General features: G+C 44.8%; 1 protein-coding gene across 4 annotated transcripts in view; it reads right to left on the bottom strand.

Moving 5' to 3' along the window:
• Positions 1-20759, bottom strand: part of chd5 (chromodomain helicase DNA binding protein 5) — a 47661-nt gene that overhangs the window by 3517 nt on the left and 23385 nt on the right. For 2 of the 4 annotated variants that reach the window (XM_057031209.1, XM_057031206.1), the window contains 27 exons: positions 14944-15052; positions 14665-14856; positions 14200-14400; positions 13926-14063; positions 13677-13798; positions 13429-13602; positions 12649-12790; positions 12429-12560; positions 11553-11670; positions 11338-11462; positions 9638-9884; positions 9347-9519; positions 9068-9242; positions 8476-8562; positions 8184-8272; positions 7931-8064; positions 6152-6296; positions 5584-5743; positions 5223-5302; positions 4864-5068; positions 4704-4793; positions 4484-4627; positions 3858-3966; positions 3624-3756; positions 3340-3535; positions 1610-1773; positions 745-871 (listed from right to left, as the gene is read on the bottom strand). In XM_057031209.1, coding sequence (XP_056887189.1) covers positions 745-871; positions 1610-1773; positions 3340-3535; positions 3624-3756; positions 3858-3966; positions 4484-4627; positions 4704-4793; positions 4864-5068; positions 5223-5302; positions 5584-5743; positions 6152-6296; positions 7931-8064; positions 8184-8272; positions 8476-8562; positions 9068-9242; positions 9347-9519; positions 9638-9884; positions 11338-11462; positions 11553-11670; positions 12429-12560; positions 12649-12790; positions 13429-13602; positions 13677-13798; positions 13926-14063; positions 14200-14400; positions 14665-14856; positions 14944-15052 — 3911 coding nt within the window. Of the gene's footprint in view, positions 1-744; positions 872-1609; positions 2339-3339; positions 3536-3623; positions 3757-3857; positions 3967-4483; positions 4628-4703; positions 4794-4863; positions 5069-5222; positions 5303-5583; positions 5744-6151; positions 6297-7930; positions 8065-8183; positions 8273-8475; positions 8563-9067; positions 9243-9346; positions 9520-9637; positions 9885-11337; positions 11463-11552; positions 11671-12428; positions 12561-12648; positions 12791-13428; positions 13603-13676; positions 13799-13925; positions 14064-14199; positions 14401-14664; positions 14857-14943; positions 15053-20759 lie in introns of those variants that run through there. The other 2 variants (XM_057031207.1, XM_057031210.1) reach the window with 2 other exon arrangements.

Here is a 20759-nt window from a genome sequence, read left to right as displayed (position 1 = left end):
CACATTGGCTGACATGGGGCAAATTTTGGTGGAACAATGGGCCAAAATCAGGCTGTGTCAGGCTGTTGTGGCTGCAAATGGTGTTTCACAAACTACTGACACTCCTGTTTGCTAAATGGGACGTTAAATGGCCAATATGCCATGTTTCTTTAGACTTCTGTCATCCAATCCACCAAGCTCTAAACAAGAGTGAATGCCAGAATAAGCTGTTTGGCAGAGACCACATGCTCCGCTCTGCTGCCCATCTAAAAAGAAGGCCCCCACAAATATGGCACCAATTAAAAGGGAAATGAGCAGGCTTTAAATGATGCAGGCTTTGTTGCCAAGCAACATTGTCACTAAACGGAACTAATCTGCATAACCGTTTTCTTTTCTTTTATTTCATCTTCTCTTTTATTTGCTTTATCCATGTGACTGATATTGCTGCTACTTTTGCTCGGAAACAGTACAAAGTTCAAACACAGCTTAAATGATAACTGCTTTCATAAAATGAAAACAATTGCAAGCAGAAGCTGTAGACACTTACATCTACTTTAATGTTTGCAATCAATGAAATATTATTTTAGTAATTTTATCACATCCCATGAGTTGATTGCGTGGTTGTAATTGAGTTTCCCCTTGATCTACTTTTTCATTTCTCTGTCTCCACGTGGCTTTTTTATGTAAAGAATGTACTGTGAGTTGTATCAGCACCTTCTGGTCTTGTGTTGTTTAGCATTGGCATGGAAGCAGCAGCAAACCTACCACTGACATAAGGGCCAAGAGGCATTTGGCTGTAGTTCACCATTGGCTGCCCACCAGGGCCTCTGAAGCCTCCACCAAAGCCACTGCTGTACATCTGAGAACAGCCAAATCCCCCGGGACTAAATGACTGCAAACAAGAATCAGACAGATTTGTAGTTGAATATTTTTCTTGTATAAAACATAACGTTGAAGATTCAGTCATATTATAAAGACACCATCCACAATGCTGGCGGAGCTCCAGCATTGTTCAGGGCCTTGTTCCACAACATGGAGATATCAGAAGTGTGCTGCACCCCGGAATGGACTGGGAATATTGGTTGGGAAATGGACAGGATGACGATTTAGATTGTTTACATGATTGTTTACATTCCAGCACCTTTTCCAATATAGTATTACAATATTCTCTAAACTATCATTATGATGACTGAAAGTGATCACTGTGATTCTACACTCCCAATATTTCGGGATGGGGCGGCAGGAACAAGCAGCTTGTTTTGGGGCCAACAGAAAGATGTTCAAGATGAACAAACATCAGAAAAACATTAAATATGAATGAGACATTGATATTTCACCTTTACACCATCATGTACTATAGGCAAACAAGCTAACGCTAATTGTTACTTTGAGACATTTGTCGTTCTAGGTGCGAGACGGGCAAATCCAGACCCCTCAAGGGCCCGATTCAAGACGGGCTTTCTATTGTACGGGTAACACTTTCACCAAAACCAGGTTCTGCCCGGTAGGACACAAAGCCTGGCTTGAATCCAAGTTGGAGGCTTTAGTTTAAACTCCCACCTTCGTGGGGTTGGTTTAAACTCCACCTAAAAAGCAGTTTGATGCCAAAGGTTGGACTTGAACCTATCACCTGCTGCGACGGAGGCTCGCTCCCTCGGCTGGTGAGACGGCTCAATATGCTCCGCTCCGACATCTGCAGGCGAGCAGAAACGGGTGGAATCCTGGAAAGCATGTTGGGAAGCCGCGTTACGTCTGCTTTCATGTCACTCAGAAGTTCCTCCAGCTGGTTCAGCACTGTCAGACGAGGAAAAAACAGCTTCAATGTCTGTAGAGGCAACAGCCTCGAAGAAGATGTTAGCCAGCAAAAAAAAACGAACGCAAATGGCATCAAAATAATAGATCCGAATTGATCTGATGACTACAGTTGGCAAGAAAACAAATCTGTCCTTATTAAAGAGAGTTCAAGAAGATGAGTTCAATGTTTCATCTGAGACATTCGACTGTCCCAGCAGCCTCTGGGTTCTTTCCAAACATGCACAATCACTGTGGGCACGTTTTCACAATGAGTCAAACGGACAAAGTAGGAGCCAAATATCATTTGGCTGCAGACAGACCAACGGTGTGAAAACATGTTTACAGGCTTCTGTTTGCCCTCCATTTACTCTGGGTGGATGAGCAAAACCTTTCATTTAAAAGGCTTGGCTCCAAAGAATTTATACAAATATGTATTAAAGCAGGAAAAGGCTCAGCAATGACAGGTTCCTGTGGACTCAAGGCTCAGATCACCCCCCTGTGATTCTCTTCTGGGCAGCATCTCTTCCATCCACGTCCTCTCTGGAAGCCTCTAATTGAAGCCTCTCTGCACAATAAATGAACTGTCAGCAAGTAACTAAATGCACAAGAAAAAGCAGTTTCTGTGACGCTCCAAACTCTCCTCAGCACTATAAACACATTTTTGGTTCTAATTTGGGAAAAAAAGGATTTTCTTACTAGAACCTCTCTTTAAGGGCTTGAGAGCCACAAAGTAGTGGTTTAAGTTTTAGTGGTTAAAATTGGGGAAGGTTTTTCTTTTGTGTTTTGTGGTAACTACATGAATGCCCAAGTTTGTGTTTACACTGGTTTTATGTTAAAGCTTAAAGTTGAAACCATAAGCTCTCTCTCTTCTGTGCAGTGGCATCATGAGATCTTCACTGACGAGATTTCCACTCTGATCCACTGTCAGAGCGAAGTGAAACTTGGACTAAATTGTAAGTGCGAGAGAACCGTAGAAGACATAACATTATTCTATTCATATTCAATGATGTAAGCTTTGTTCCCCAAGCCTCTGCTTTGGTGCCTCAGCTTTGTGTCTTCCACATCGGAGCTGCATTATTTGGTTGAATGAATACAGCAACCAGATGAGGCGCCCTGCTCGATCCCTATCAAGGACCTGCGACCTTACACCTCCCTGACCTTCTTCATCTCTACATTCTGTGGTCAGCCTGGCTCCTCTCAATCCGTGGCTCCTCTACCTGAAATATCCCTGCTGAAATTTGATTCTATGTTCTACTAAAAAGATATTTGAATCCTTTTGGTACAAAGATGAAGCTCAGAAGTTTCAATGTTCTCAGTTTCTATGTTCTAAATCATCTTAGGATGACAAAACAACCAACTGTCTTGCTGGATAACAAGACCACATCTGATGTTTTGTGATTCCCAGCTGCCTTTTCAGGTTGATTAAAGTTAAGCATCAGTGTGAATTTGTGTTACACAGGCAGCACATTGGACCAGAAAAATATGACAGGAAGGGTGAGAAAGACGAGGCAAAATACAACGGTCAGAGGAACTGGTCACCACTGTTGCTTATGTTTGAAAGTGGACCTTTGTGCAGCACAGCATTGGCGGGCTTGTTCCCGGAGAGAGACTCTTTGGAGAGGTGCTGGTGAGACTCTGCCAGACATTCCACCTCTGTGAAGCGAGTGTTCAGCGCCATGGCCGGGTGACTGGGCTCCTGGGTCATATTCAAGTAAGCCGCCCGCCTCAACTGCTCCTCTATCACTAGTGCCTGCTCCAACAACTACAAAGAATTTTGGACATAATAAATACTTTAGTCCTTTAAATATTGCAGACTCACAGAAATATTTCTACCTATAGACTCAAATTGCCTTAAAGCGGCGAGCTAAGAATTTGTTCTTCATCTCTAGGTAGTTGCCCTTGTGCATTTCAGTCTTAAAGGGCTCATTGAGAATAGCATAGCGTGGGTCATTCTGGATGTCCTGCCAGCGGGCGTAGCCATGTCTGCAAAGGAGCGCTAGTCAAGGGAAACAACCGTCCAGCATCTGACAGAAGGAATTCTATCAAGCAGTTCATACGACCCTGAATGATCAGCGTAAGGATACGTTACGATACCAGCCAACAGCCAGTAGTCATGGCGACGATGCCATATGTCATTCATCTTCCCAGAGGACAGTGCCGCTCGCTCCTCTGTTTGCCAAAGAGTGTGAAGCTCTGATGGGGAAAAAGCACAACCAGAACATTTTAAAACGATCTGTGTCAGGATTCCAAACGGATTCCAGCAGCTCTAAGAAGTCAGAGAAACGTGAGAGCTAAAAGACGCCCTGCAGGGAACAGAAGGACCCTGTGGGAAGAACCTGCCGCTTTGGACAGGATGAAAGTAGCATGTGAGGCCAAGCGTTCTCGCCCTCGTCTTAACCCGCTTAATCGCTTTCGGGGTCATGGGGCACATCCCCCGCCCGCCAAATGGGTCCCCAGTTCATGGCAGGGCCCTGGATGAGCATTTGGGCAGTGCTCTGAAGGTGTTCTCGCACCTTCCCCTACTACCAGAACACCTTCCATGTGTTGCCTGCCCTCTGCCATAAATACAGACATGAATATAAGGTAACAGAAAATCCCAGCTCCAATGGAAAAAAGGGCTTCATCAGGATGAAATGACTGAATGAATCCACTCATATTGTCACGAAGCGTCTCCTCTTTGGTCATAAAGGGAAGTAGAGGTAATTCTTACCTGTAAAGCCCCCATCTGCAATATTGAACATGAACTTTGCTTTGAATCCATTCTTATCCTCCTTTTTGCTCTCATCCATCTCTTCCAAGGTCTCTCTCTCCCCATTCAGGTGACCCTCCACGATGTCCTCATTCTTTGCATCCTCTGCAGGGGCAAATAGGAATGTGTAAAAAGATGAAGGCGGACAGCAATGGGAAGCTCCCATCTGCAGCAAGTTCACCTGGCTTCTTCTCCCGGTCTTCATCCTTTGCTGGAGGGCCGTCGTTGCTACGCTTTCCTGAAGATTTCCCTGTTTCTTTGCAGGTCTCCACTGTGGACAAAACCCCACAGGACTTAATCAGAGAACACATTCAGGATTTATTTTTTGATTTTGTTCCTACATTGCAAATTTTTCAGTGTGTTGCGGCTAGATGGCTGTTCTGATGGCTTCAAAACTGGATCTTTTGGGTTGGCAGGTGGCTCTGTCTGGGTGGAGGCCAACTCCGTTCTGCCCCTCTTATCTCCTGTTTTCTCGTCTGAGCCAACCTTGCCCTCTTCACTGTCAGATACCTTCTCGGCTACGGAGGCTGTGTCCGCCCACGGGGTCTGCCGGGGGGAAGGGGGGTCAGACAGGACAGTGGTTGGAGGTCAGCTTCAGAAGTTCAAAGGTATTAAAGGTTTAATCGAAGATTCTCAGAGGATGAGGTGGCTAAAGGAGCGACGTACCGTGAGATGGACAGTTCAAAGAAAAAAGACTTACTTCCTGCTCTGCGAGCATCTTGCAGTCTTGCTCAGTTACGTCTTTGTCCTCAGTGGTACAGGACAGAGACTCGGGCTTCTCTACAATCAGACGTTTTCTTTAACATCTTAAATTGACTCTCAGCTTACAGCCAATTAAGGAACATTCATGATGATGTACGTCATGCGGAAAAAACAACCTAAAATTAAAGCTTTTTAAAATGGTGGACAGTGTCACATGGAGTTTAAACTCATGTTTGAATTAGTCATCTAAAGCCATAAAAACAAGGCTGGACGTCCGATAAGGGACAGCTCAGCTCATCTCTGTGACTGGGGGACTGATGAAGACATCAGCCCTGTGTGTTTGTCTCACTGCTTCTGACCTGGGGGGACGGGAGTGCCGGGCTGAGTAGCGACGGGGCTTGCCAGCACCGGTGTGTTGGGGTCAGAGGACAAACTCTCTGTCAGCTTCTTCAGCTCCAGACCAATGGGAATCAGATCTGGAGAGCTTAACTTGCCATTGACGTGCTCAAATTCCTGCACCTGTAGAAAAGAGGTTGGACTTCAACCACAGCAGATCAAAGTATTTTTTTTACCACTTTCTCCCCTTCTTGGTCCTGAGTTGCAAATGGGCGTCTGAACGAGTCGCCAGCTCATCGCTGGGCGCTAATTCAGCATTGGGGCGTCCAGTACCTTGCTCAAGGGTACCTAGGCAGTGGTCCGGCACCTACACATGCTACCAGAACACCTGTCAAAGTTTGGTGGGTAGACAGACACACATGTGTGTGGACACACACAGGAGGGTGGACGGACACATGAGGGTGGACGGACATACGCGGGCGGACAGACACAGGTGGCCGGACGGACACATACAGAATCTAAAATTTCCAAATGGAAAACATGATTCTAAAGCTATTTTTAAACTTTTACATTTTCTGCTGATAAACGCACCTTTTTCCGGACGAGCGACATCACTCCGATACGGGTGAGAACGTGCTGGCGAGACAGCCCCTCGCGTGGGACGCCATCAGCAAAGGTCTCTGCTCCATCTGCCCCCGGCTCACACAGGTGTCTCATGAACAGAGATACGTAGGCCCTGAGGAGAACAAGCAATTCAGTCAACAGAGCTGAAGCTCAGCCGAGTAGCAAAACATTCAGTTCTACAATGAATGGAGTTAAAAAGAAGATGGGTTATCATCAGCAGCATCACTGAGTCCTCGTAATAGCATAAACTGTTCCACAAGTGTCCACCATTCCAGTGTCCTCATTGTTTGTTCATGGCTCTGCCCCTCAGGGGGAGAGCGATATGTTTGGACGTTTATTTTTGTACGTTTTATACCTGGTTTTGCTGATTTGGACAGAGTGGTTGTTGCTGCACATTGCACCCAAGTGTGTTTGCTATGAACTTTTCTCCTGCCTCACACCAGCTGAAGAGCTGAAGGGATGCAGGGCCTCGACACACACGTAATGTTACCAACAGCAATCAGAACAAAATGATTTAGAACAAACGACACGGCCATATGTGGGTAATAGCATTAGCATGGTCTTGGTGCTAATAACACGCAGAAGCAAAAGTCTATGTTATGAAACATTTCTCATCCAAACACATGAAAACACATCATGAGCTACAACCCATCAATGTCCCAGCCACCCCTGTCTGAGGTCTCCTGAGGTAAATTGGGCTGAGGTGAAGGGCTAAACTCAGCCGTATGAACACCTTCATGATCACCCAATAACAGGAACACTTATAAACCAACGAGACATCCATGAAAAAGCAGTTCTATCTGATAGATCTTCTATCTATTCATCAAAACTCTGTTGCATGTTCAAACACAATACACTCTACACCAGAGGTGTCAAACTCAAATACCCAGTGGGCCAAAATTCAAAACTGGGACAAAGTCACAAGCCAACATTGATTTTTATTGAAAAAAATCTTCCTTCAGCTATAACAGGGAACCTTTTGATATGGACCCAAACTAGTTTTGCTCAACAACTGAACATGGAACAAGCAAAGCTTAACACAATACAATATATCATTTATTATTGCACACATGCAAAATTGAAATTCAAATTTAAAAAAACACATCAGCAAAAAACACATTATTTGCAGCCTTCTGAATTAAATTTCAACAGTAATCTTTTGCCATTGTAAGTTAATGTAATGTAAATGTAATGCCTTTTCTCTTCTACTTTCTGGCACCTTGGAGTCATTTCCAGGTGCTTGTACTTGTCTTGGTGTTGCGTTTTATAATGTCATCTGTTGTTATCCTCCTTGTAATGCACATTGGTAAACAGACATTCTGCCTCCTACCTGTTCAGAAAGGTCCTATTTTCCTAATTTCCTATTTTCGGTTTTCTCCACCATCCCTTACAGCGAGGGTGATTTTTAAATGATATTATCATTTCCTTTTTACGACATATGTGTGATTTTGGATCCTCTGAAAGCTTTGGCTAACATAAGTGTATTGTCCTTTTGCGTAGTAAAAAAAACTATATAAGGTAACACATGACCGCTAAGCTTTAATGAGTGAACTAACCCAAGGGTTGACATCTTTTTTCCACTGGTTTTCTGGTTTGGTGCATTCTGATAGAGCTTAAACTATTTCAAACATGATGTTTGGTAACTGTGGACAAGCCTGTTAATGTTCAGTGAGTAAATAATATCATGACATGTTACAAGTTGCCATTTCCAAGTCAAAGATTGCCAGTTTGTGAAGAAGACGTTACCTAAACTCGCGCTCACTCTTCCCCCTCAGGTCTCTCACCAGCCAATGAGTGTTGAAGGCATCCTGTGGAGGCATGCCCCAGCGCATGATGGCATTGAGGAAGGCTTTCCTCTGGCGAGTATTGAACCCTAAAACCTGTTTATAAGGCGATATTGATGAGGCTGGAACCAGGGCTAAGATTAAAACTGTTTTCGTTTAATTAACAGCTATGATGTGGTTGTGGTTAGTTTTAAGCTGCTCCATGTCATTCATACCTCAATACTGCCCCCAACGCGTGCCAGCAAGGGTGGCAGGGGTTTGTCCTTGTCGTTCTTCAGCTGACGACGAGAATGTCTGCGTCCACCTACGGTAGAAACCAATCTAAATTGCCTGACTTCATTAAATTATAGAACCAAATTTTGTTCTTTTTAACACATCAACAATTAAAATAAAAGAAACAGACATGTTACAGACTTTGTAACTAGCCATGCTTTTAATTCCCTCAAGTGAAAACAGTGTGGGGAAAAGAATATAATACAGTTCAGCCATTTTTCTTTTGTCTGTTACCTTCAGGTCTTTCCTCAAAGTCTTCATCTTCATCCTCGGATCCCACTGAGTACTCTGACTGATTATCTGAAAGATCATCCTGCCATTCTGAGCCACAAATAAACAAATATATATGTATATATATAACATATACATAAAGATAGATAGATAGATAGATAGATAGATAGAGATAGATAGATAGATAGATAGATAGATAGATAGATAGATAGATAGATAGATAGATGCAGATGTTACGTTTAGAGTTTAGAGTGCATTATGTTTGTGACCACCTGGGGGTGCAATAAAACGAAGCAGTCCGACAGGATGGTTCAACATGGATGGATGGATGGATGGATGGATGGATGGATGGATGGATGGATGGATGGATGGATGACTGGGTGGATGGATGGATGGATGGATGGATGGATAGATGCATGCATGCATGGATGGATGGATGGATGGATGGATGGATGGATGGATGGATGGATGGATGGTGAATCTGTACCCAGACACAGGAAAGTCTAGAGACACAGGAACCTCTCCTTCAGAACCACTCACAATGAATGATGAAATCATGAATGCAACACAGGTTGGCGTCACCAGCAGAGCCTACCTTGGTCCTCCTGGGTCGCGTCGTTGTAGTTGACCTGTTTTCGGATGCGCTTCCCCTTGCCGAGATTTCGGGCCAAATCCTCCTGCTGCTGCTCATAGTGGTGGCGCAGGAGTTTTTCCCAGTAGTCAGGATCAACGTTCTCTTCCTGTTTGATGATCTCCCGCTCCACCTCCTCCTGAACAAAACATCAAAGCCATTTATGGATGAAAGCGAAAGCAACCTGTAAAGACAGTCTTTTTCTTGGGTCTTCTGTCCTTTCCCCCCTGTTTCAGCTCTTACCTCCCCCTCCTCCTCTTTCACCACATACTGAGCCACCTTGAAGGAACTCAGGTACTCATTCATGTTCTGAATCTCTGTGTCTTCAGTGGCGTCCTGGCTGCGGTCAAGTAGTTTGGAGATGGCATCGTCATCATAGTGGATCACGTTGCCCTCCTCGCCATCTTTGTTGTCACCTATTAATGGCAGCAAAGAACAAGGTATTTAAAAAATGGAATAAATCTAATTTTGACAAAAATCAACTGTCTACTAGACTTCCAGGATTAATACTTTAAATCGACTGTTCAGACATACCCATGGCTCGTGCCGCTTCCATTTCATCCTTGAAAAGTTCCTCAGTGCCAAACTTCAGAATGTCATCCAGCTCTTGTTTGGACATGGAGCCGGTCTTGGAGCCGAGTCCAGGTCGGACCACCAGGTGGGTCAGCATCATCTTTCTTTTAGCCACCTGGGTGATCCGCTCCTCCACGGAGCCCCGTGTCACAAATCTATAGATCATCACCTTCTTATTCTGGCCAATACGATGAGCTCTGCTAAAAGCCTGAGAGGAAAGTGAGAGGGGGAAGTGAGAATTATGGGCGGAAACTTTCGATGAATATTTGCAGTTATTTGCCACTAATTCTTAATTGGGATGATTGGATGTCTCCAATCAACCTAAGCTGGGTTTTTGGTCTTTGCCCAGGTAAATCCACCCAGGACTATGCTAACCAAAAACTTTCTTAGGATCTCAAGGCTCAAGGTTAATTTCTTTCTACCGTAATTTCCAGACTATAAGCCGCTACTTTTTTCCTACACTTTAAACACTGCGGCTTATTCTACGGTGCGGCTTATTTATGTTTTTTCCGTGGCGCACTATCACAACTATTGTGAATCAGTCATTTTTACTAACCCTCATCAACATGGAAAATACTAGAAGAAAAGCATATGATGCTGCTTTTAAGTTAAAAGCGATCACTCTGGCGGTTGAAGAAGGAAATCGAGCTGCCGCGCGTAATCTTGGCATACATTACGGTAATCAATGGCGAGAAGGTGGAGACGCCTGCCTGAAGAACTGATCCAAAGCAGAAAGACGACAAAAGCTTTTAGACGTAAACATCGCAGGTGGCCCGAGCTTGAAAGCGTTCTGGAAGACTGGGTCAACACACAGAGAGCAGGCGGCCACAGTGTTTCCGCTGTACAAATCAGACGGAAGGCAAAAGCAATCGCCACCGCGATGAAATTGAAGATTTTAGAGGTGGGCCATCATGGAGTTTTAGATTGTTCATTGTTTGAGTAAAAAAGCATAAACAACGTAATTTGTGTGTAGCTGATCAAACGTATATTTCAAGGTAGCTGCATTGCAGACACCGTTAGAAAAAAAAGCATTTACCGGTAGAATATATTTGTTTATGTTGCTAAGCGGATTAAATTAAAAGAAAAGTTAAAAAATCCTGACGTGATAAAATTTTGATTTAAGGCCTCTGTATAAACATACAAGTGAAAAGAGTGGTTGTTGTTTCTTACCTGTCTGTCACTCGTCAGTGACTCGTCTCTTACGGTAATAAAAACATATACCGGTACTGAATGTTTTTGATCTAATTTTTCATATTACTACGTGGGATAGCTGCGGCTTAAAATCCGGAGCGGCTTGTATAAGTACAAAATTGATTTTCTTTCTAAAATTAGATTATGCGGCTTATAATCAGTTGCGCTCTATAGTCCGGAAATTATGGTATTTGGTTTGGATGAATTTCTTATGCCTGTAACTTTATTACAAGTAGAACTATCTATCTATCTATACATCCACCCTATCATCCACCCATCCATCCATCCATCCATCCATCCATCCCTCCATCATCCATCCATCCATCCATCCATCCATCCATCCATCCATCCATCCATCCATCCATCCATCCATCCATCCATCCATCCAATCAATCATCCATCCATCCATCCAGCCATAATTTTGAAAGTGTATGAATGTCTCTGACAGCCTATGGACCAAAACAAAGTACTTGTATGTCGTTGTGAGGGTTCCAGTCGGAGTCATAAATGATAACAGTGTCGGCACTCGCAAGGTTGATACCAAGACCTCCGGCCCGCGTTGAAAGAAGGAAGCAGAACTGCTGAGCGCCTGGTGCTGAGATGATAGATTCAACAGGCACATTAATGAAAGCATTTGAGAAGGACACAAAGATCAAAGAGAGAAGATGTGGGATAACAAACTCACCATTGAAGCGGTCAATGGCCTCCTGCCTGAGGCTTCCTGTAATCCCACCATCAATGCGTTCATATTTATAACCCTCAAATTCCAAAAAGTCCTCAAGTAAATCCAGCATCTTTGTCATCTGTCAAATTTTCAATTAAAAAAGTTTTCAGATCAGAAAATCCAAAGTGGGAAAAATCAAAGGAAAAACAAGAATGGAGCTAAGCCTTATTCCATGAATGTGATGCCTGGTCAGTATTTTGAGGTGGAATTAATAATAGGAACTTTAAAAGTCAATTACAACTCATCATGAAAGTCATTCTAATTTCACACAAGTATTTCAATCACAACCCCTCCATCAAAGCCAAACTGGTCATTGGATTATTGTCATTGATTAATTACCACAGTTTATACTACCGGTATTTCTATTTCTTGGAGAGAGAACAACATACTTTTTCTAAAATCCAAACTCTTTAATCCCTTCTGAAATATGGATCCCCTCAATGTTACAGAATTCTTTGGTCCGCCTCCTCAGATGAATCATCTTCAAAAACACCAGCATCATAAATATATGCCTTAAAACTTCCAGTGAGATTTGGTGCAGTCAGAAAAATATCTAATCAGAATTGTTCCACCGAGAGTGGATGGAGTGAAACATGGAACCTCGCTTGATGACCAGCAATATACCTTTTATTCTACATTACAAAGCGGTCCGAAAGCTGAGGGTGTAAAAAGATATATTCTTTGTACGTTGACTCTCAAATGTAACTAATTGCAGAAGAATTTAAAGACAACTGACAAAGGCAATTTTGGACACAATCATATCATCTGAAATCATGAACGTATCATCTTTATTATGACTTTCCAAAGAAAGAGTGTTTTACAGGTTCGGGTTGTTACCTGAGAGAAAATGAGAACTCTGTGTCCTTCATCCTTGAGTTTCTTCAACATTTTCTGAAGCAACGTCAGTTTTCCCGATGACTTCACCAGTAAATTCCCATCATATGAGCCGTTGGGTAACATGGGAGCTTCCTGCAACAGAAAGTCCCACGTGAACCAAAGCACCTAATGAATACGTCCAAAAGTTGTCTGTGATGCCAGCCAGGTGCATTTGCTTTACCACAGCAGCCACAGGGAACAGGTAGGGATGGTTGCAGCACTTCTTCAGGTCCATCATGATATTGAGCAGGGAAACTTGGTTCCCCCCTCCTTTGGAGTTTAGAGCCTCAAAGTTTCGCGTCAAAATAAATTTGTAATATTTCCTGGATGGGACAGAGGTCAAAAGTGAAAAGAAGAAATAATTAAAGGCCTGGTCCCATTTCATGATACGCCACATAATATTCACATTATTGCTAATCTGTATCTTTATGATGATGGTTGACTTTATAAACATTAAGATTAGCGTTATGTTGTTTCACTCGTTATACTGATTAACTGTACAAATCATATCGGCCCCACCCACCCACCCCTAGACAGGGTCCCAGGATGTGCTGGAGCCTACCCCAGCTGCCTCTGGACACGTTGCCAGGTCAGGGAGTGGCTGACATAAAGGGCAACAATCCTCCACGTTCACATCTAAGGGAACCCTAACCTCAATCAGTTCTTGGGCTTTTGTAAAAAAAAAAAATTAAAAAAAATAAAGCTCTGTGCTATCCAACAAAAGCTAAAAATGGCTAATGTGAATCTTAAAAAAATATATTGAAGAAACGTTTTGCAGAATTTTAGTGCTTGTCAGTTCAAGTAGATGTTAATGCTGCAGGAAAATAGTATAACTGTTTCTTTTTGAAGAGCTGGTTTATCTCTAGTATTAAGTCTGCAAATCTAAGAACATTTTTGCTTTGTCAGTGAAACGAAGGCCATTATAACACCAAGATGGGTTTCCTCCCCTGGCATTACTCACTTCTGCATTGGGCTGAGTTCCACTCTGACAATCAGTTCTGTCTTTGCAGGCATGTTCTTGAACACATCAACTTTCAACCTTCTCAACATGTGAGGACCCAGAACGTCATGGAGCTTCTTGATCTGGTCCTCTTTAGAGATATCGGCAAACTCTTCCAGGAAACCTTCCAGGTTGCTGTGCAAGTGATGGGTCAATTGTTATCTCATGTTGACGACAGCATCATAACGCTAAAAGCAGGAAAGACCTACTTGAAGCGCTCTGGCGTGAGAAAGTTAAGCAGGTGGAAGAGCTCTTCCAGGTTGTTCTGAAGAGGCGTTCCAGTGAGCAGCAGCTTGTAGTAGATCTTATATCCATTCAGAATTCTGAAAAACTGCTCAGGACATCACATCCCATAAGTTTTATACAGGCAGATCCCGTAAAAATGCAAATCTTACATTTGGAACATGTATAGCATTGTATTTTATGGATGTGCATCAGTAGGAGACACACTGTCCTACCTTTGATTGGTTGTTTTTTAGTCTGTGGGCCTCATCTACCACTAAGCAGGCCCATGTCACAGAGCCCAGAATGGCTTGGTCAATTGTGATAAGTTCATACGATGTCAGCAGAATATGGAACTTAATTGGAGTGTCTTTCTGCACAGTGGACAGGGGAGCATCAACAACAACAAAAACAACAAACCTGAACAATGAAAAGCAAAGACGTGTGTACAGTTTTCATCAGATAAATGTCCAGTAAATAGAAAAAAGCAAGACACTACACCTGCCGTACCTTCATGCGGAACACCTTACGTCCTGATTTTACTGCGCTGTCTTCAAAGGTGAATTCATTCTCCCTGATGATTGCCCTGCTGTCTTTATCCCCTGTGTACGTTACTACATAGAAATCTGGTGCCCACATCTCAAATTCTCTCTCCCAGTTGATGATAGTGGACAGAGGAGCACTTACCAAGAAAGGCCCCTTAGAGTGACCCTAAGAGTGACATTGGACATTGAAAATCCTACTTAAGAAAAAGTAACAGGAAAACAATTGGAATCAAAAATAACTATTGACCCTCCAAATCATTTGCAGTTCCTTTAATATTGGACAAACAGAATAGTAATCTAAATTTGAACTGCACTTTAATAATACATTAATAACTGATAATTTAAGGTTAGAAGTTGATTCTCTTCTCGAGATTCATGGTACTGTTGTTAAATGCTTGAAGAAACAAAAGAGAAACTGCTTTAGCCTTACCTCTTTATAAAGAGAATAGAGAAACACTATTGTCTGTACGGTCTTCCCCAGGCCCATTTCATCAGCCAGGATGGTGTCTGTGCCCTGAGCCCATGAGAACCTCAGCCAGTTCAGGCCTTCTAGCTGGTATGGATGCAAAGTTCCCCCCGTGGCGTTAATGTACCATGGCTGGTGCTCAAATTTAATTGTTGGCTGGCAATACAAGCAAAACAGATGTCTGTTAGAGTGGAATCACATGGGTTTATATTGTTAGTGTGAAGAAACAAGATCTCAACTTACATCTATGATGGGAGCATCAGGGGGGATCTCTTTCTTTGGATGGCACTCTTTGAGTTTTTGTCCTTCCAAAACCATCAGGGGCCGCTGGTCCTCCCCGAGTATTTGTTCCCTGGTAAATGTTTCCAGAAGAAGTATCATAAGCTAAACGGCTTAGTATCACAGACAGAGGAAAGGGCAGAGTGATCGCAATGCACTTTGATTTGAATAACCCTGACCCCAACTTGGTTCCTGCTGATAAGAGAAAAAACCTGCAGGTTAGGATATAGACCGAAGGGGAAATGGAGGCCAGACAAGACTGTTTTGAATGCACAGAGTGTGACAAGTTGCACCTGCAAGAGTGACATCAACATCGACTATAGGCCGTGTCTGTGTCAGCCTTCATCACCAAAGGCACAAAAGGCATCAGTGTTAAAAAGAACATCACCATCATCCAGGTCAAACAGGCTCGCTTGAGGACAATTCATATAGCAATTCAATTCAATAGCAGAAATAGAATATGTGGCAAGATAAATGGGTTATCATTACCTACAAGTGAGCCCTGACACCGAAGCTGACATTGACTTCCTAAAATGAACTCAATAACTTTTGTGGGAGGTTCGAGGCACCAAACAGCACCACTGCAGAAAAGGCTGCCCCTGAATTGATGGAAAAAGCCGTCTGTGGTTCTCAACTGGTTTGAGGATTAATTTCATGTTGTGACCAGTAAAATAAGGTACCACGCTTCCATTGGGAACAGCTTGGAATGCCGCTTACTCACACTCCTCAACAGTAGGAGGCAACAATGCCCTGCAGTACTAATGGACTCCCACCATTTACATACTGAAGAAAACCTGCACTTCATTTTCATATGACCATGGTCAAACGCAGGCACAACATCGTTTTGTTTTGTTTTCTCCCGCTTATCCGGATCCGGGTCACGGGGGCAGCAGCTTCAGGAGGGATGCCCAGATAGCCCTCTCCCTGGCCACAGCTCCTCTGGGGGGACCCCTAGCCGCTCCCAAGCCAGGCGAGAGATGTAATCTCTCCACCTAGTCCTGGGCCGAACACAAGGCCGCCTCCCATTGGGACATGTCCGGAACACCTCTAAAGGGAGGCGTCCAAAAGGCATCCTAGCCAGATGCCCGAGCCACCCCAACTGACTCCTCACCCTATCTCTAAGGCTGAGCCCGGCCCCCCGGCGGAGGAAACTCATTTCAGCCGCTTGTATCCGCGATCTCGTTCTTTCGGTCATCACCCAACGTTGATAGCCATAGGTGAGGATTGGGACGTAGATCGACCGGTAAATCGAGAGCTTTGCCTTCCGGCTCAGCTCCTTCTTTACCACGACGGATCGGTTAAGCGCCTGCATCACTGCTAACACCGCTCCGATCTGCCTGTCGATCTCATGTTCCATCCTACCCTCACTCGTGAACAAGATCCCAAGATACTTGAACTCCTCCACCTGGGGCAGGACCTCCTCCCCAACCCGGAGAAGACACTCTACCTTTTTCCGAGCAAGGACCATGGACTCTGACTTGGACGTGCTGATCCGCATCCCTGCCACTTCACACTCGGTCGCGAACCGTCCCAGCATTTGTTGGAGGTCCCTGTTCGATGGCGCCAGAAGAACTACGTCATCCGCAAAAAGCAGTGATGAGATCTTCCGCTCACTGAACTCGACACCCTCCACTCCCCAGCTGCGCCTAGAAATTCTGTCCATAAAAGTTATGAACAGAACCGGTGACAAAGGGCAGCCCTGGTGGAATCCCCCCCTCACTGGGAACAAGTCCGACTTACAACCGGCTATTCGGACCATTCGCTCCTGCTCCTTTGGTACAGGGACTGGACGACCATTATCAAGGGACCTTCCACCCCATACTCCCGGAGCACCCCCCCACAGGATGCCCCTGGGGACCCGGTCATAAGCCTTTTCCAAGTCCACAAAACACATGTGGACTGGTTGAGCAAACTCCCAACTCCCCTCAAGCACCCCAGCAAGGGTAAAGAGGTGATCTGTGGTTCCACGACCGGGGCGAAACCTGCATTGTTCCTCCTCGATGAGAGGTTCGACTATCAGTCTAATCCTCTTTTCCAGCACCCTGGCATAGACTTTCCCAGGGAGGCTGAGGAGTGTGATCCCCCTATAGTTGGAACACACCCTCTGGTCCCCACTCTTGAAAATAGGGACCACCACCCCGGTCGGCCAGTCCAAGGGCACTGCCCCCGATATCCACGCTATGTTGCAGAGGCGTGTCAACCAAGACAGCCCTACAACATCCAGAGCCTTAAGATACCCCGGGCGGATCTCATCCGCTCCTGGAGCTCTGCCGCCAGGCAGCTGTTTCACTACCTAGGCTTCTTCCGCTCCGGAAATTGGATGGTCCACATCCTGGTCATCCAACTCTGTTTTACCTTGAGGATACATGTTGGTAGGATTGAGGAGCTCCTGGAAGTAATTCTTCCATGGCCGGATAATTGCCCCGGGAGACGTCAGCAGCTCCCCACGCACACCTAACACGGTGTTGGTGAGTTGCCGCCTGCCGCCCCTAAGGCGCCGGACAGTTTGCCAGAATCTTCTCAGGGCAGACTGAAAGTCTTCCTCCATAGCCTCACCGAACTCCTCTCATGCCCGAGTTTTTGCCTCCGCGACTGTCGCGGCCGCAACCCGCTTAGCCAACCTGTACCGGTCAGCTGCTTCCGGAGACCCACAGACCAGCCATGACCTGTAGGCCTCTTTCTTCAGCCTGACGGCTCCCCTCACCTCTGGTGTCCACCATCGGATACGGGGATTACCGCCACGACCAGCACCAGCGGCCTTGCAGCCACAGCTCACGACAGCCACCTCGACAATGGCGGAGCTGAACATGTCCCATTCAGACTAAATGTCCCTTACCGCCCTCGGAACACGATTGAAGCTCTGTCGGAGGTGGGAGTTGAAGGCCAGCCTGACGGGTTCCTCCACCAAGCGTTCCCAACAGACCCTCACTAAGCGTTTGGGTGATCAGTTGACAGTTCTGCTCCTCTCTTCACCCGAGTGTTCAAAACATATGGCCGCAGATCAGCTGACACGAGTATGAAGTCAATCATTGACCTATGGCCCAGGCCGTCATGGTGCAAGAGCACCAATGAACAACCTTATGTTCGAACATAGTGTTAGTTATGGCTATAGTTATAACTACGACTAGCACAGAAGTCCAATAACTGAACACCGCTCTGGTTCTGATCGGGCAGACCGTTCCTCCCAATCACGCCTTTCCAGGTCATGCTGTCGTTGCCCACGTGAGCGTTGAAGTCTCCCAGCAGCACGATGGAGTCCCCAGTCGAGACACTGTCCAGCGTCCGTCCTAGATCCTCCAGAAAGGGCGGAACTAGAGAGTCTGGGGGCAAGCAAAAAGCCCACCCCCGCTCTCTGTCTCTCACCCTGAGCAACTCCAGTGTAGAAGGCTGGCTCCAGGGTGGGGCCCCTGTAACCCTCCGGGCCGGGTACGCAACTTCCCTTTTTGGTGTACCAGGCACAACATCGACTACCTAAAATAGGCATTTTCTTCTATTTGGGACAAAAGAAGACAAATACTTCAGTGTGTTTTGAGCAGCTACATAGTGGCACAAGAAAACATCAAGTTGTAAAAGCAAAAACACCCTTCAAAGACAGAGCTGTTGAATACTTTCAAAGAGGACTTCAAGACCTGAGAACATCACAAATGTGTCTTACTTCTATGTGCTTAAAGTAGGAACAGGCAGGTTCGCATTCTACCAGGTAGCACATCGGTGCAGAGGAGCTTATCCTACCTGCAACTATGGATATGGTGGGAGAGGTGTTTCATCAATTCACAGCATCCACACTCTACTGTAGGTTGGCGAATTAAAGATTTACCAGGTAAACCTAAACAACAGACCGCAGCCCGCAGTGAGGCAAGTGGACAATTTGGAGTACAAATGGTCAAATCCACAGACATAACAAGCAATGCGGGTTGACTTGTGTACGTAAAACATGTGTGGGACGGGGACGTACTGGAACAATTTCTCTGGAGCTCCCTACTACAGGAGCTGCCTACTACAACAACGGTGGAGGCGTCAGCTCCTTGGAGCTGTACTCAAGTTCCTTGGCTTTAATCTGGGACACAAGCATCGCTATCACAACTCACAAGGGATAAAATTTAATGCTAAAGTTAAAACCCTGAGTTTGCTAAGTCTCAGCCTTAACTGGCCAGTGAGTATTGATAAAGTTTTATAACATGACTCCTCATGTACTCATCCTAAATAATCAACTGTAATCAGCATAGCTATGAGCCATGTAATCGTCATCTCAGCGCTGACACCTCTTCTGGTACTCTGTCATGTTTTTGGTACGAATACGCAGACAGGTACCTTCTGAACGAAAGGCCCATTTTTCCTCCAAGCTACAGTTAAATCCTGTCAACACAGTGCTGCTACCGAGACAGGAAAAAACTCAGGGGGTGTGAAAAGAAAACTCATGAAAGCTAAGAATGGAACTTGGAGCTATTAGGGGGGTGCATTGGGAGGTCCTAGCAGCACAGGAGATGGTGCCGCTGCTTCATAGAACATTAAAGGAAGCCATTCAAGTGGTAAACTACATTAAAAGAAGAGCGTAGAGTTTTTTCAAAAACTGAGCAGAGATCTTGGTAATGAGCATGTGTGTCATATCGAGGGGAAAGGATCTGTCGCATTTTTACGAGCTACGAGCTGAAATTTGTGCCTTTCCTGCGTGGAACAACTCACCTAGTACAATGCTGTTTAGCAGCTTTGAACCATGAAACACATTAAAAGTGTCTAAGTAGGGGCACACATTTTTGGAAGAAAATGACAAAATTTATGCTCTCAAAAAGTTCTAAAAACTGATTCAACATCTTCCCCAGCACCTGTCATGGGACAGAAGCTGGGCAGGGAGAATGTAATGAACAACACAATCATGGCATATAATAAACTTCTGGGGTGGTTTAACGACTAATTTCTTGAGAAACAAAGGCATGAGAACGGATACAAACCCCCCTTTGGAGTCAACATAAAAGCATCATGCCAGCAAAGAGGAGAGTCGGCGAGTTAAGCTGTCATGTGACCCCAAGTACAACCCCAGATGCAAGTTCTCCCATTCACTCCCACATTAAAATAGTGTTTTTCGAACTTTAACGACTGATGAGGTAGCGACACATTCAAATAAAGTTTCTTTTGTAAACTTGATTATTTTTGGTTTGTTTATAAAAACTGCCACAGTTTTATTTCCTGTTAAAGCATGAAGCCCTGTTGAGTGTTAAAAATGTTGAGCTTCTGTGTTATGTTCACTGATTTGTCCTCAAGATGCACCTTTTGCTTTGTTTGTGTGTATCGACACACTTTGATATCTTGCACTATGTCAGGTTCAAACTGCAACGTGTTTTTATTAAATGCATTTGAGATGTTGAAAGTTTTCCTAGATTTGGGTCATGGCTGGTGGATCCTGAAGCTAGACCAGTTGAGGACTGTTGGTCCTCCAGACGCAGTGGATGGGTCCTGGACCTGGGTACATACCTGGTGCGGAGTTTAGGGAATGTGCGGTTCAGTTAGCTTGGGATTAACATACAATTTCAACAGCTTGATGGCCAAAGCCGCAGTTCCATCATGCTTCAAGACTGCTACCATCATCCTAGTACCAAAAATCACCTAACTAACTGACCACGCCCTCACTCACATTATGATGAATTGATTTGCATTGAGTAACTGATTAAGAAGCCTATCATCTCCACAGTCACTTCCATTTGACCCTGTCTAATTTGCCTACTGGCCAAACAGTCCACTGAAGACACCATTTCCTCCGCTCTCCATCGGAGTCTTGTGCGCCT

The sequence above is a fragment of the Takifugu flavidus genome, chromosome 4 (assembly GCF_003711565.1).
Source record: "Takifugu flavidus isolate HTHZ2018 chromosome 4, ASM371156v2, whole genome shotgun sequence".
Taxonomy (NCBI): Eukaryota; Metazoa; Chordata; class Actinopteri; order Tetraodontiformes; family Tetraodontidae; genus Takifugu; species Takifugu flavidus.
The sequence above is the reverse complement of the archived record's forward strand: the minus strand, read 5'-3'. Positions and strand labels throughout refer to the sequence as shown.